The sequence below is a fragment of the Colossoma macropomum genome, unplaced genomic scaffold, assembly GCF_904425465.1.
Source record: "Colossoma macropomum unplaced genomic scaffold, Colossoma_macropomum, whole genome shotgun sequence".
Taxonomy (NCBI): domain Eukaryota; kingdom Metazoa; phylum Chordata; class Actinopteri; order Characiformes; family Serrasalmidae; genus Colossoma; species Colossoma macropomum.
This window is the reverse complement of record NW_023494809.1, coordinates 17,725,156-17,742,152: the sequence shown is the minus strand read 5'-3', so window position 1 is coordinate 17,742,152 and position 16,997 is coordinate 17,725,156. Positions and strand designations below refer to the sequence as shown.

General features: G+C 37.1%; 1 protein-coding gene across 1 annotated transcript in view; it reads right to left on the bottom strand.

Annotated features, from left to right (window-relative positions):
• Nucleotides 1-14,196, bottom strand: part of LOC118798546 (polycystic kidney disease 1 like 1) — a 40,272-nt gene extending 26,076 nt beyond the window's left edge. Inside the window, exons 1-18 of the mRNA XM_036557925.1 lie at nucleotides 14,070-14,196; nucleotides 13,638-13,743; nucleotides 10,955-11,112; nucleotides 10,640-10,820; nucleotides 9,880-10,119; nucleotides 8,961-9,093; nucleotides 8,270-8,473; nucleotides 7,644-7,822; nucleotides 7,144-7,347; nucleotides 6,236-6,390; nucleotides 5,632-6,045; nucleotides 4,378-4,497; nucleotides 3,327-3,392; nucleotides 3,085-3,249; nucleotides 2,530-2,607; nucleotides 1,976-2,118; nucleotides 1,631-1,751; nucleotides 263-380 (exon numbers count right to left, since the gene is read on the bottom strand). Coding sequence (XP_036413818.1) covers nucleotides 263-380; nucleotides 1,631-1,751; nucleotides 1,976-2,118; nucleotides 2,530-2,607; nucleotides 3,085-3,249; nucleotides 3,327-3,392; nucleotides 4,378-4,497; nucleotides 5,632-6,045; nucleotides 6,236-6,390; nucleotides 7,144-7,347; nucleotides 7,644-7,822; nucleotides 8,270-8,473; nucleotides 8,961-9,093; nucleotides 9,880-10,119; nucleotides 10,640-10,820; nucleotides 10,955-11,112; nucleotides 13,638-13,743; nucleotides 14,070-14,196 — 2,912 coding nt within the window. The remainder of the gene's footprint in view (nucleotides 1-262; nucleotides 381-1,630; nucleotides 1,752-1,975; nucleotides 2,119-2,529; nucleotides 2,608-3,084; nucleotides 3,250-3,326; nucleotides 3,393-4,377; nucleotides 4,498-5,631; nucleotides 6,046-6,235; nucleotides 6,391-7,143; nucleotides 7,348-7,643; nucleotides 7,823-8,269; nucleotides 8,474-8,960; nucleotides 9,094-9,879; nucleotides 10,120-10,639; nucleotides 10,821-10,954; nucleotides 11,113-13,637; nucleotides 13,744-14,069) is intronic.
• Between the last annotated feature and the right edge of the window lie 2,801 nt (nucleotides 14,197-16,997).

Below are 16,997 nucleotides of genomic sequence, written 5' to 3'. Positions count from 1 at the left end.
AGACTTACTTCTGTGGTTTCTGACACTGATATTCTGTTATATATGGAAAAGTGCATTAGCATGGCTAAAAACAGCAGTAGGAGCCAACTTGTAGCCTGAATTTTGTCCATACTTTTGTCAATTATGCTAGACATAATATAGCCTTGTAGCTCCGGCACTAGTAAACGAACCTCACTGACTGATTACATTTAAGGTAAGGAGGGAACTGTGTAAGTTAGATGTTTCTACTATTCTATTGTTAAAACTGTTTTCTGATTCTTACAGCTCCTGGTCTGGATTTGAGGATGGAGTTCTCTGGAAGCTCGGCTGGACCGTGACAGTAACAGGGCACGGCTTTGTAGCTGATCCAAATCTATTCCGAATTTCAATGTAGATGGTAACTGTGTTGGAAAAGGCAGGACAATGGACAGAAGGTGACATAAGAAATAATTGAAATGCCAAAGGTTAAAGGTTGAAGATTCACTACATTCAGTCCATCAGGAACATTCTGGCCCCAAAACAGTTCCAACATGCACCAGACACACTAGACACAAAACAACAGGATTCCATATCAAAGTCCCTACAATAACAATCCAATGTAAAAACGGTTCACAGTCTAAATGATTATTTCATGTGGTAACAAGCAATTGACCATTTGCAAAATTATGATTGACAAGCCTCTCAGCCAATCACAATCGTCCCTAAATGTTCATTTCTCCATCATGTGAAATAGAAACTTAAAAGAGAACTCTTTCAAAACAAACCTGCAGTGAGAACGATGTTGACTGTAACTTGGAATTATTATAAGAAATGGTGGAAAGCTGTTAGAGAGGAGCGTACAGTGCCTGACTGGAGGATGGTGCTGTTTTTAGTCCATTCGTGAAGCTAAAAAGGTTTTGGATTAAACTCACAAACTCACAGCTTGTCTGAACTATTAACAGACTGACTTGTACTGGTTTTAAGGTAACGTAGACTCCAGTAGCTTTAATTTTATTCAGTAACATTGATGGAATATTTTTGGACAAAAATGCATATGATTTAGAAAACTGGTATAACTTGATAAATCAGTCTGATTAAATTGGACTACACAGCACTCATATTCATGATGGAAACATTCTGTGTAAAGATAAATATTAATGCACTCATACATGTGCTGTGCTTTGTACTGCTTATTAAAGGTTGCTGAAAGATCTCGTGTAAAAGATGACAAGTCCTCCTCAGCATCTAATGTTGCTCTGACTGGTTCCAGTGTTAGCTTTAGCATTAGCACATCTGAAGGAACAGCTTCCGTTGCTAAAACCTCCTCCTTATCAGACATGAAAGCCTACTGTTTTGGCATCAAGTGACTAAACAATTTCCCTGGTTTGATTAAAGTAAACCTTGGCTTCCAGAATATTTTTTGTTAGCTTTATATTGGCCAATTCTTAAACCTGTTTGTCTGCATTGAATGTCGATAAAGCCAGTTTTTTTTTTTATATAAAAGGTTTCAGATGTTTTCTTCAGTGTGCTTCTAAATTTTCCTTTGTGCTTTGAACTTTACTCTGTTAGTATGAGTGTTGCAGATGCTACCAGGAAGTCTGAGCTGAAAGGTGGCACTTCCTCTGAATTTGGCCAACAGTCAATTGTTTAAAACAGTTCAGCTCTTGATTACCTTCATAATTGTTGTACGGGTCTCCAGCTGGAAGATTAAAGTAGTGTTGGAAATCTCGGCCCTCGTAGAGAAGCTTTTTTGTAGAGTTACCTACACTAAAGCTATATTCATACATCAGATCCTGATTAAAAACAAAGGCACATAAAATTAAAACAACTCAAAGCATGTCTTCAAATATTGCTAGTTATAGATAAATCAGGTCTAGACCTAATGCTTTTGCTACTATGACTAATAGTAATAATAATAGATTTTATTTATCCAGCACCTCATTTAGCAATACAAGCAAAGACATTCAACAGAAGAACAATAAAAAAGGAGAAAAAATAAAAGAAATGATCTGCAGACCTGTCTTCCTGAAGTGCAGAAGATGCTGAAGTGTGTGTGTATCTCCAGGCCTGTGCTGGGCTGGACGTGGCAGGCTGTTCCCTCAGGAATGGAGTGAGTGTTGAAGAACAGCTGGGCTTTTCCCTGCAGAGCCTGATCAAAACCTGACAACACGAACGAGGAGAAATGCTTCAGAACCCACTTCATTTACTAACAGGCTGAAGCATGAGCAAGGAGAAATATATTTTATATTAGGAGAATATAATACAATATACAACTTTGCTGTTTATTATACTTAAACACTTACTGGTGCATCGTGTACCTTACACAGAATAGTACAACCAAAAAAAATGTGTAATTTGCATTAACTAGTGGCCTCAATGTATTTGTGATCTCAATATCTTAATCGTAGCTACAAGAAACCATGTCATAGTTTCAATATATTAATTTGTGGCCTCAATGTATTAATTCATGGACTCACCTTATTAAAAGTAATTACCACGTAATCTTAGGGACGTCTAAGTAGTATGAGGAAAAGGACAATTATCACAAACACCAAAGGCAGATGAACTTACTTGCAGAGACCTCCAGCATGTATAGACTTTCGGGTTTCAGTGAAGTGGGCTTAAATGTAATACTGGGGGAGGACGTCCCTGAGACATTCAGACAACACAAACAGTAAAATGAACCAAAACACAATTAGCACAGACATGAAGACTATTATTATATTCTGATGGGTTCAATTTATAGAGCAGATTCAAGCTTTAAAGGGCCCATATCCTACAGTTTTCTTGTTTTCTTTCTCTGAGGTCAACCCATGACATTTGTGGTTTCATATACCAAAAACAGACATATTTTACTTTTAAATGACCATTTTCCAACTTTTGTTTAGACTGTTTTAGATACTGTGGCTTTAAAACAGATATTCTGAATCACAAACATCACTCCAACTCATCCTAAAGGTATTGGGCGGAGCTCCATCACTCCAGAGAATGCAGTTCAACTGCTCTACAGCCCAGTGCACTTTAAAGTAGGTGAACTCATTCATTAAAAGAGACGCCTGGATACTTCTGGACACACAGTGTACACTGAATGATATTATCTACAGATATGGTACATGTCATTTATACCTGTGAATATGTAAGACTGAAACAGGGCCGGCTGGACAAGCTCTCTGTCCAGATCCAGCAGAGTTTTCTCAGACACCACCAAACGGCCAACACTGCTGGGGTCCACCAGGTTGTCCCCCTCACGCTCGTCAGAGTGAAGGATCATATCATCTAAACCGATGGGGCCTGAAAACATAGCATGGTATATTAGTGTTTTTAACTTTTGCTGTTGTTATGGTGTGCTGAAGGTTGTCTGTATGTACCTGTGGGTCGCCCGACAGGCCCCCCTGCATCAGCCTCCTCTATTCCAGAATGGAAATACTCATAGTCTGGAAAAAATGCATATAAACATTAGATACTGTAGTTGATTTTTTGTTAATGTAAATGGCCTACAGATATATGAGTTGTACATTGCTGTGCAAAAGTCTGAAGCCACCCTTCACTTATTTCATTTCCAGTCAAAATGGCCATATAAAATTACATAACAATAAGTGAAAAAAAAAACAGAACAAGGATTCCTGCAAGACTTAGCAGACCACCAAAACTGTCCACACCAGATAAACAGCATTTTCCTCTTTGAGAGAGAAAGTCAAGCTCCACTCTTGCTTCAGATCTGAAAAAATTCACAGGTGTTTCTTTCCATCCTTCCACTGTGAGATGACAACTCAACACTATCGGGTCTGAAAGGGTGTGTAGCTGTTAGGAAGCACTTACTGAGAAAAGGAAACAGGCAAATCAAACAAAGAAGCTGCTGGTGTTCTCAGAACAACAGACTGACCACCCCAGAGTCAACATCACTGAATGTGTTTGGGAATACTTGATTTGTGAGAAGCAGAATGAGCTTTGGAGGTGTGAATAAATGTCTTTAAAAACTGAAAGTGAGTCTCCTGAAATGAGTGGAAGCTGTAATAAAGGCAAAGAGTGGACAAACAAAATACTGAAAACTTGGTATATATAGTTGTTGTAACATTCATGTTTTGGGATTTTTTTCATGATGCTGAAAAATTCATAACTTGTACTTAATGGCCGTGGAATAAATTAAGGGTGGACAGTATAGCTGTCGAAGTCTAAACAAATGTCTGGTGCCTGGAATCCTGAGGTATGTAATGACCTCAGTCCTGAAATGTACAACAATATCCTACACTTAACATACATCTGTTATAAACCTTTCATTATGGAAATTTGGTTGGGTGGCATAAACTGCCTAGTAGAAATTTCTAGGAAATAGTCTTTTTCTATTTACAATGTTTATGCTTCACGGGCATTATATCTTCAGAAAAGTACAAATATACCATTTGAAAATCTTTTTCCCACCTAGATCACCATGAATACTGGAATGTTTGAAGGTGACATTGTTCTTGTTGGTGTTTTCATCTTCAGTGTCCACAGCATAGAGGTAATCATCTTCACTTGAAGCTCCTGAGGACTCTGCCGCTGTGATGAACCAGCAGTGACAGAAACATGGTTAAAACCCTGGTTGCTCCAAATAAAAGAAAGAAAGCATACACTACCAGTCACAAGTTTGGACACACCTGATTGAAAGGATTATGCTTAATAGTTTCAAAGCTGTTTCTCAGACAAATTGATGCCTATCTGTGAATTTATGTCCAAAATATTGACTTCTATCCCCAAATAGTGCATCACATGTCTAATATAAAGCAGTTTATAGTCAGCTTCAAGCTGCACAATCCTCTATCTAACATTTAATGCTCCATTTGGGTGTAGAAGCAATTGTTTCATGACTTATGCAGCGCATTATATAGGGAGTAGGAAACAATTTGAGATTCAGCCTGTTTCTTATTAAATGTGAATTAGAGCATATATAAATATATATATATATATATATATATATTTATATATATATATATATGTGTGTGTGTGTGTGTGTGTGTGTAAACAAAACTATTTGTATGAGTAGGTAACTCGTTAGTGTTTTGGTACATGGTTCTTAAACATGGTTCTTTTACATAAGAAACCTTTATGTAAAGATGATGGATGAGAAAAGGCATTTTTAAATGGTGTCCAAACATTTGACTGTTAATGTAGCTGTATAAACTGTTGAAAAATTAACTCATAATCAAAACAATATCAATGAAAATATTGTGTTTATTTGTCCAGTTAGTAATTTCTGCAATCATGAACAAAGACTGCCACAAGGGGGAACCAAATCTCATTCGACAATTAAACACAGACTGTGTCCTATGAGTACATTTGGGCAAACCTAACAACAAGTGTCTTTAAATTTGCAAACAATTAAGGTTGCAAAAAACCACAGAAGAACCTTTACATGGATTGATTGTTTTTTAAAGGATCATTTTTGTAAATGTAAAATGTTTGCAAAAAATTATTTAAAACCACCATATAATATAAAGGTTCTATACCATTTTTTTTTGTCCTTAGAACTGTACATCCAACCCAAGAACCTGAACCAAGTATATAAGCACAGTTCATCTGGGCAAAATGAACAGCAGCAAGAGTAATTTGCGAGCTGGTCTTTGCTCTTAAAATGAACTTTAGAGAGAACAGTGTATAGAAGACCTCAGGATTTACATATGTACAGTGTCATACCTGAAGCACTTTCAAGACCAGACAGAAGATCAAAAGGAGTTAATGGTCCCTCTTGGTGCTCCACTGACCTCTCCAATCTGCTCTTGCTCCTGTGAGACTCTTTCACTCCAGCTAAAGGCTGAGAGTTTGGTAAAAGCAAAGGTAATGGACTTGTGGAGGTCACTTCTGATGCTCTAGTAACGGTAGTGTGATAAATGTTAATTGTATCAGGTAAATCGTCAGAGTTGCTGGACATTTTGTTCCATATCTGAGCCAACAGAACTGAACCAGTAGAGTTAGGAAGATAATGACTGGAGATCTTTTCAGGGTGGCTAACAGCTGAGGTCTGAGAGGTCACTTCAGATTGTGGAAATAAAACCTTGTCCTCCTCCATTTTAGAGGGTAAGCTTATGTCCACACTGCTGCAGAAAGGACCTAGATGGAAAAGAAAAGCGTAAATTAGCAAATAAACCTTGCACAATAACAACAACAATAGTCATTTTGTACAAAAAAATACCTTTCATACATAAAAAAATGCATCTCTAAATATGCCACTGTCACTAAAACAGTGTTAATAAAACAAAACTAAAAAGTAAAGGGAAAAACCCACTACCAAACTTCTTACCTTCTGGGACAGTTTTACTTGAGGTGTTTACTGAGTATAGTTTCCAGGAATAGGTGACAGTTTCTGGACAGTTTTCAGACACAGCAGTGACAGAAAATGGCTCATTCCAGTTTATAGAGTTTCCTCTGCACTCTTTGCATGATATGTGAACAAAGCTGCAGAGAAATCACAAATCAAAGCTGTATTCTATTTTATCAATAATCATACACTGAAAAATACACCATAGTGCAGTTTACTTGATTCAGATAAATGAAAACATATACTGCCTCAAAGCAAACACAGTCTTTAAATTTACTTACTTTTGGCAGTATTAACGTTAATGTTATTGTATTTTATTACGACAAAATCAATCAACCAGTATTTTTCCAGTCTAAGATGATTAAAATACCACAAGAAAGATAGATAGATAGATAGACAGATAGATAGACAGACAGACAGACAGACAGACAGACAGACAGGTAGACTGACAGACAGATAGACAGACACATAGATAGTTGGATATTAAATAGATAGATGGATAAATAGACAGAAACACAGGCAGACAGATAGATAGATAGATAGATAGATAGATAGATAGATAGATAGATAGATAGATAGATAGACAGTTAAAGAGAGATTTGAACAACAATATGTGGGTACAATATTTACATATTATACACGTGTACGTGTTGTTATTGTACATGTGTATGTATTGTTCCTGCTGAGATGATGGAAGACTAACAGCACTAGATGGAGAGTTTCGCTTAACACAGGCTTTATTAACCAATAAGGTGCCCCTATTATGCAGCTCAGAATCATTCGGTATGCACTCGTTAAAATTCATTATAATGGTCAGGGAAAGACTGACCTCATATGAAATTTCAAAAACGATGTGTGACTATAAAAATCTAAAAGGTATAAAAGTGCACCTGGTTGGTTTTGACCTGACAGTGATGAAGATGTGGGATGATGAAGAGCGATTAGCACTTTGTACAGTCAGAGTGAATTTGAACAGGTCACAGTCAGGCTGGAGAGCGTGAGCAGGAAACGTCAGCACTGCAGATGAATCTGGAAGGTTCTCTCTGAAACAGGAGCTTTCGGCTGAGTTTACCGGCCTGCACTTCCACCTGTAACTATAAGAGGTGAGAAGAAAATCACATTATTAGTTTTATATGCACTGTACTGTATGTGACAATAAACTACAATGGTGTATCTCAATGCCTCTATATAGTGCTATATCTAAACACCTTATTTATTTATTTATTTATGTCTACAGTTTACATGTACGTTTCATGGTAGTAAACAAATATTTCATGTTAGCAACTGAATAATGATATAATTAATAATTAATAGTTAATGAAGGGTTAAGATGAAGGTTGAACATTCACTGTATAAAAAGATTTATTTGTGCTTACTACTCCCTCCGTACCTCATAGCATAACCTGGGTAATCTGGGTCATATGACTTTTGTCCATCCAGAGTGATGACGTTGTTGTTGCGATTGATGAACACATTAGTGCCTCCACTGATGACAATGACAGGAAGGCTGGACATCACCTCAATCTGAACTGAGTAATTGCTGTAAACTATGCTGCCTACAACATGAACCTTTAGGATAAATAAAGAAATCTGTTAATATTTCACAAATATTTTACATATGAAAAATATGAAGAAAAAAAACAAATTTGCAAAAGTTTTCCCCATCCTCCAAATGAGGTAACAAAATTACAGAAGCTTATGCCCCTTAATTAGCACTGCACACACTCGTCCTAAACCATGTAGAGTTATTAAATAATCTGTCATAGACTTTATGTGGTTTCTGACACTGTTATCTATGAACATGGATCGATGGATATAAATACATTTTCATTTCTTGTTAGCGACATTAGCTTTGTAGCTCCAGTGCAAAACTAAAGAAGCAAACCAAACATGTCTTGGCTGATTGACTACTTTTTGGGCTGAGGTGAAAGCTGTGAAAAAAGGATTTTTTTGCCAAACTGTTGCTTTAACTTTAAACAGTGTACAGAACTTTGTACAGAAAATGAGACCTTTCACCTTTGCTACTGCTTTGTAAGTGCCATAATGAAGCAGATACTCAGGCAGTTCAAGACTCTGTCTGTTTGTCTGAACGAGTGGGATGTGCAGTTGCTGTCCAGTCGGTTTATAGAGGAACCAGGTGTAGAGCAGACCGCTGGAGATGTTGCACTCAATCTGAGATTCAAAGGTCACACCGATGGACACAGGCTGGTAACGCCACACCTGAAGGAATGGAGAAAAAGATTTATTAGTAAGCCATCATTTTTTCCTGGCTTAAAGTAAACACCCATGTATTAGATTAGAAATGATATTTCACCATTTTATACATGGTACCGTGCAAAAAAGGCAACATTCATTTATTTAATTTTTATTAATTTATTCATTTATAAGTTATTCATTTTTTAGCATCAGGCAAAAAAGCAAGTATCTCCCAAGTTGTAACTTTACAAAAGAAGGCAGGAACTTTCTTAACTTTTAATCCAAGTTAATGTAAAGATGTAACGCTGGAGCACTTTGATTGGAAACTGGACCACAGGATGGACAACACAAAATGTGCATCTACACATAAGCTACAGTCTACAGCTACACAAACTACACCAACAAGGAGAAACAAGAGCAAGGTAGCAGGGAGTGTTTTTATGAATATAGAATTGATAAGATATTTTTTTGCAATGTACATGAACTGCTTGCGCTTTGATGTATCTCTGACCTGTATCTTGCTGGGGCCCATGTTCTTCACAGGTGGAGGTTGGCATGGCTCAGAAACTATGAACAGATGTCCTTTCAAAGAGGCAGAACTTACCAGGTTGAATACAGTCACTTCAACTGTGAACTCGCCGGTTCTACAGAAGAAAATGCACATAAATATGTAACATGATTAGAGCCACAAACTACAAACTTTACGCATGTAAAGTATGTGCACCCCAGTCAACATATTCTACAGATTTTACTGTGTACTTTCTATTTATTTGAGTTTATATTTAAAACATTTGAAAAAAAAAACATTAAATATAAAATGTGCCATAATGTTGACACAGACCACATTTTTTGTTTTATTTTTGTTCCCAATATGTTAATTTCAGTAAATAAACAGTAAATGTGCATTTAAATGTGCAGAAGTGTGTTCTCTGTAGAGGATGTGTTAACTTATTTTCACTTAAAAAACAAACAAAAATGGGTGCCCAAACTTTTGCATACAACTGCATAAAGCAGAGAAAACATGATCATTTCAATTGACTCGATTCAAATGTTTCAGTGTTATACACTATTGTTCAAAATGTGGTACCTTTTGGAATCACTTGTCACATTTTTAATAATCATTAATACAGTGTAAGCTAAAATGTCATAGACACAAAACATAAACTGATAGTTTATTTACAATTTAAAGTACTTCAGGAACAAGACGAAATTCAGATAATAGTGAATGCAAGTGTTATTTAATGATAAATTGTAATTGTCTTTGCGATTTCTTGTCATGGAATTACTATGAACTATTTACTATTTTTGTCAGTGAGATTTAATCACTGGTTTTTAAATATAAGGCATTCATGACATCAACTGTATTACCGTCGATACACAGATTTATTGTGGAATCATCTGCATTTGGAATATAAATGATTAGATTCTACCTGTTAAACAAATGCTGCTCAGCGCTGTGTCCCGGTCTCTGGGTTCCATCTCCAAAATCCCACAGATAAGAGACGTTTGTGCCAGCATCGATTCTGCAGGTGAATGTCACTGAAGTGTCCAGCAGCACTGAGGGCATGAAAAGCAGTCTGTTGGGCTGGACTGCAGTTTGAATCACCACAGGATAAATCTCTGAGCTAACAGAGTGAAAAGCATTGGACACACGGACAGTGACATTGTACCTACAAACCAGGAGAAAACAACTCAATATTAATGATGCACAACATACATCATATCATTCATATTCATTAAATGTTAGGGTTGCATTGCCATTGCATTGTGTTTTTAAGTGTTCTGATTTTTCAGAAAGAAAAGCATTCTAACTAAAAGCTGATTTACTCTTGAACTTCCTCTTAAAGGAATATTTTGACCTAACATCTATTTGCTGAATCTGTATTCTATGGTCAATTATTCAACATTTACTTTGACTTTTTTAGCAACTACTATTCAGTATCAACTCTAACTTATAAGAGCTACAAATGATTGATTATATAGTATTAATTATTCATCTACACATACTATAATGTATAAATTATTCAGTATCTACTATACATTTCCAATAACTACTATGAATTATTCCGCATCTACTGTAAAACTAATGTGCAAGTTCTGTAATTATGAGAGTGAGAAACTAAACTGCATCATACAGATGGCTAGATTTATACATACTATAAATCAAGCCATAAACAGATGCATATACACCTTTCAGGAAGGAAGAATCTCTTAATGAAGGTTCTGGATTTAGTTGTAAATGTAACTGAGTCCCCAAACTGCCAGTGAAACTCCAGCGGATCAGCTTCTTTCGTCACAGCCAGGAAGGTTACATCAGTTCCTGTGGTGTACGCTCGCTTCTCAGTGTAGATCTGAACAGCTGAGAAGCAAATTCGAGATCATCAGAGGTCAAACATTACAGCACCTAAATGTTGTTCATGATCTCCTGAGAATGTTAAAATCAACAATTATAACCTACAGCTCCAATAATACTAGGTAACAATATTCAATATTAGATGATCTCACCTGTGTCTTGTAAAGACGATGCAGCCACACATGCTGAGAGTTGGGGGTGGGGCTTTCCAGTGTGCAAGCTGCCAATCAAATCATCCACAGCAACATTATGAACATACGGCCCAACACTCAAAACATCTCCATGGGGAACGGATCTAGAACCGAAGCATCTGTCCAAAAGCCAGGAGTAGGAGATAAAATGAGCACAATCTTTTACTTTCATGAATAAATAGAATATTATCCTGTGGTTTGCAGTTATTTATGTTTTATTATTTTAAGCAATTACATCTCTGTACTGAACTGGCTGTTATTGTCTGTGTTGCTATTATTGCAGTATTACTGTCTCTGTGGCTGTTATTATTGTTGTTTGAGACACTGCTCTTGTACTTACTGAGAAATTGTCAATTCAACCTACAACATGTATTTCATATGGTAACTATGCAAGTTAACTGAGTTGATATGAAATTCCATGTAAATATGGATCAAAAACTAAATCCATAAAAAAGCAATACTATTTACTTCAACAGGCCCTACACACTTTCTTAACCTCATAAATGGTCAGGTCTGAAATTTCATTCCACTTCTTTAACAGCCAGTTTGTACTGTTGTACATTTAATTACTTAATAATAAGCCCAAGAATGTAATACGACTGGAATTTTAAGAGATAACCTGTTAAACACTGGCCTACATGATTTACCCATTTTCAGACAGCTGGGTTTAACTGCTTTCTCAAATATCTTAGATTTATTTAACATATACAAGTCTCAGATAATATGGTGTGTAATTGTTGTGGTATTTTGGTCAATTACAATTACAATTACAAAGTATTTATATGAGACAATCACACATGCCATATGCTGCTATTTTCAGGAGACACTAGGCTTCTCAGAAATTGAATTGTTTAACATATAAATCATATCTTTATTAATTTGACCATATTTAAAATATAAAATATGTAGCACCTCTTAAACTTTGTTTTTTTTTTCTTATCAACAGACTTTGACAACAATTTTAAGCTCAGACAGCTTTTTATAATGTGTTAGCCTAAACTGTCTGTGACCTGAAAATACAAGAGATTTGATGGTGGTTAATTCGATTGCTTATTAATGTGTAAAAATTAATGATTTGCTCAAGGCAGCCATATTTTTATATAGCTTTGGGTTAAAATGTTAACTTGTACTCTTATTTTTTGTAGAAATGCAATTACAGCAGGCCTTCTTATACTGGATTATAGTTTCTAATTGGACTTCCTGCCGCTGTGATATAACTTCATTATTTTAAACATAGTGTTTATTATTCATTACTAAATTACTAATTTAATTAATTCTTAAATAAAGGAAACAGGTGATTGTGATACAAAATGAATACTGTTTTCAAACTAAATGATGGAATTAAGTCCATTTAAATATCATTATAAGGCCATCTGCAACATTTATCATCTAATTATAAGAAATATAATCATCAATCAGTACAAGCTCAGTGTCTATATAAATAGGACTAAGGCTTATAATGATGGCAGTGATCATTTCAGTAACCAGGCCATTTTATAGAAGGGGATGATATACACTGTCTTATACACTGATCAGCCATTAAAATCACCTCCGTGCATCTAAACTCTTTGCTCATTTTATCATCCCCACTTACCATATAGGAGCACTGTGTAGTTCTTTGTAGTTCTTATTACAGACTGTAGTCCATCTGTTTTTCTGCATGGTTTGTTAGACCCCTTTTACCCTGTTCTTCAATGGTCAGGACCCCCTGAGGACCACCACAGAGCAGGTATTCTTTGGGTGGTGGATCATTCTCAGCACTGCAGTGACACTGACGTGGTGGTGGTGTGTTAGTGTGTGTTGTGCTGGTATGAGTGGATCAGACACAGCAGTGTTGCTGGAGTTTTTTCCACTCACTGTCCACTCTATTAGACACTCCTGCCTTGTTGGTCCACCTTGTAGATGTAAAGTCAGAGATGATAACTCATCTGCTGCTGCACAGTTTGTGTTGGTCATCCTCTAGTCCTTCATCAATGTTCACAGGACACTGCCTACCGGATGCTGCTGGCTGGATATTTTTGGTTGGTGGACTTTTCTCAGTCCAGCAGTGACAGTGAGGTGTTTAAAAACTTCAGCAGCACTGCTGTGTCTGATCCAGTCATACCAGCACAACACACACTAACACACCATCACCACGTCAGTGTCACTGCAGTAGTGAGAATGATTCACCATCCAAATATTACCTGCTCTGTGAGGGTCCTGTGTGGGTCCTAACCATTGAAGAACAGGGTAAAAAGGGGCTAACAAATGGACAACAGTCTGAACTACAAAGTGCACCTGTATGGTAAGTAGAGCTGATAAAATGGACAATGAGTGTAGAAACAAGAAGCTAGATTGCTGCTCAGTGTATTACTCTAATGAGCACCTTGGTTATCCCAGTGTAACAAATAAATAATAAAAAAGAGTGCACAAAAGCAGTGCTGTGTGTGAGAGTGGGAGTTTTGGGTGGGCTGGTCTGCAACACGTAACTCCCAATCTGAAAACAAGTCCCACTTGGCCCTGAGTACACCTGTCTGAAAGCATCTGCACTTGTTATATTCATTTATTGAGATTTTTCCTTTCATTTGTTACTCGTCTATAAGTTACATGTGATTTGCATTATACTTTCCCTTCAGCTGTATGAAAGTTCTGGAAATATTCTCACCGCTGCTGCAGACAGAGCCTGATGCATGAGGTAGGTCCAGTCAGTTGGTCAGGACTGTGCAGACTGTGTGCAGAACTCTGGTTGTAGCAGCTCAAACACTGGAACACTAAAGAACAGGAGAACACGCAGAACACAGTGACTGGTCTATTAAAAAACACTCTAATCTACAAAGCTTCTCATTCAGTACTAAATATGACTGTTTATATGAATTATGCTGAAATTTTGACAAATAGGTGGAATTCCCCTTTAAGACGTATTAAAGTGAATACAGATACTTCTAGTGTAAAATAAACAAACAAACAAAAACCAAACAAAAACATAAACAAACTAAACAATGACATTCACATGCAAAAAACTTTTAAGAATCAGCTGATGGAAAACAACACTCTAAAAAGGCATTCTGATCTCAAACCAATCACACAGATAGCATACCAGACTCTGAGTTTCCCTTCGAAGGCTGCAGAGGAAGGAGGTAGACAGTAAAAACACACAGCAGGTGCTGCACTGACCATGACAGCTCCATACTGACCACAGCGGGACCCTCAAACACCTCACACATTAGATCAGGTAAAGAGGGGGCGGATTTACACTACCGAGGTAAAAGAGGGATGGGGATCTCCCCTTCCCCGCCTTTGTTGCAGTCTAAACAAGAAAACTGTCTGTTTATGCTGTTTGTAGTGCTAAAGTTGCTCTTTGCTATGCAAATGAACAAATCGAACTGCAGCCTTATTATTTTAGCACAAATTTTAAAGGGGAATTCCACCAGTGTTTCCGAGTTTTTGCGTCATTTAATGGTTGAGATGTAAACAAAGTCATTCAGAGCGGTTTGATGTGAAATGGTTCACTGCAGATAAACTTACAGACTCAGATTTCTTTACAGTGGTGGTGAGGTCACAATGTCTATAATACAAATACTGGCATTTTATTTACTATCCAAAATCATTACATATGTCTTTTAAGTTTTTATATGTAATGTTGACAATGGTAAAATAGCGGCAAATCTGAAGAAATATTTTTGGGGGACTATGGTGCCTTAGAACACCCCACATGTACCTCCCCACCATGACTGAATTTTAAAAAATATGTTTTACACTAAAAATCTTCTCAAAACTATTGTAGAACATTGTTTCCGACATCAGGCAGTGCATTCAAAAACATTTCTTGTAACTGAATCATGTAATTGCATAATGTAACTTTCCATAAGGCAGCTTTTAGAGGCATTAAACTCCTCACACATCTGGTTCCTCTCACCACCACTGTGAACAATTTTGGGTCAGGACGTTTCTCTAAAATGGAGCATTTTACATCAAACCTCTCTGAATGACTTCGTCCACAGCTTAATGATTGAATTCTGCAGAAATTTTTAAAAATTGGTGGAATTGCCCTTTATGACTTATGACAAGTCACCTACTATGAAATGAATGTGCATGTTCTTTAGTTATGATTATTGTATACACCATTATTTTTTGTATTATCATTGTTAAATACACTATACACTAGGTCAGTCCACAGCACTGATAAAGTTTCATGCTCACTTTTATTGATGTTACATTAAAAACAATACAGTCTAATTTCAGTGCTTCAATGCTCATCTTATGTTTTGACAATACAGTCAGCTGAACAGTATTAAGATCATAGTTTCAACACTGAATGTTATGCACATTATATACAGCAGGAAGTGAGTGATGCTTTCTTTCTAGGCAGGAAGTTGTAACAGTGAACCAGAGGAGTAACTATTCATTACCCTCAGTGTGCAAATGTACTTCTGCTCTGCAAAGACAAAGAACAATGACTTCGAGCTTCATGCAGGAAGACTTACAGAGATCTGTGAAATAAACAGCATTCTGACAAGAATATTTTTGTTGAAACAGAAAAAAAGGAAATAATAATAACATTTAATTGTGATCCTTTGAATCATTTTTGCGATGTCACAAAAAGAAACAGTTACAAGTTACATACGTTTATGTGCACATTCAGCCAATAGCAGCTTAGTTCCACCCATTGACACTAAAGTTATAAGGAGTGTTTCAGCCCAGACTGCTTTCTGAATGAGGTGTAATGCAGGACAGCCAATCAGAACAGAGCTCGTTTACATATTTACACAGTAATAAAATAAAAACAGTCTTCCTAATTCTAAGAGATAATGAGAGGTAGCAAAATTGGCACATAAAAATGAATTATGACTGTTTTTGGTACAAAAAAAAACATGTAGACTAGATTTAATATGATTTCACTGTTTTTCAGCATAGATGGTTGCTGTGCATGCAGGGGGCCCCATTCCCATCTTTTTCCCCAGAATCACTAAACCCACCCCTGAGCATATAACATTGAAAATGAGAGTTACATCCACGAACTTCTGCTCTCAGAAGCCTAACCTGATGATCTGTTTGTATGAATAGGTGAAGACCTCAGTGTATTGTGAGGTGGGTCAAACACTGTTTATGACTGAACAGTTCTAGTTTGAGCCTGTGAAGTACACTAAGCACCAGCATCATCAGGAGGGTGAGTGGGGGCATGCAGGGCCCCTCAGTAACCAGTCGCACTCTTTCCCTTATCCCTATCTAGTGGAGTCTTACAGAGGAATCGGATGGTGTGCAACCTGCCCCAGCAGAACCTGTGGTTGATGGTATGCAGATTGCGCCCCCCTGTGTTACACTTGCATTAAAAACCGCCCACAGAAATTACATTCATCCAAATCACGTCAGCTGATTTGATTAAGCTTTGGTTTCATATAATTGTCTTCTCAGCCCTGTTCTTCTCTCCTACTCATGTCTTTTCAAAAATAGAAGAGCAAGGCCAACCAACTTGTCCATCTAAAGCAGGGGTGTCAAACTCAATCACTAAAAGGGCCATATTAAAAAATCTTAACAAACGTAAAGGCCAGAGAACGTCCTTCTTCATCTCCGCCGCTTTCTGCTGCCTCGCTGCTCCGCTGTCTATGTAACTCACCATATTTGTAATGGTGTTACGGTGTTTTGTCTCGTACTGGTGCCTAATGCTGTATTCTTTCATTGTGGCTTCGCAAACGAGGAAGTTTTTTCGTAATGGAAGTAAAAAGGTATTGACCTGCCTTGAAATCCCCTGTCCGTTTTTCTTTTGGTATTTTTTTAGCCAACTAGGTGGGATATTTTTAGCTATCTAAGTGTTTATATTGGTGGACCTGCTGCCGAAACGCAGCTAGCGTGTTTGGTGATATGACTGTGGAGTTGTGGTGAAACCTCTGTCACATATATTGTTGGGGGAAGGGAGTTGAAGCGCACATCGAGTTGCAGTGCATGCTGGGGACTGTAGTGCAGCGCATCGTGAAATGGGATGATATTCATAGAAATTTTTAAAAAATCATTTTGCGAGCCGGATGGG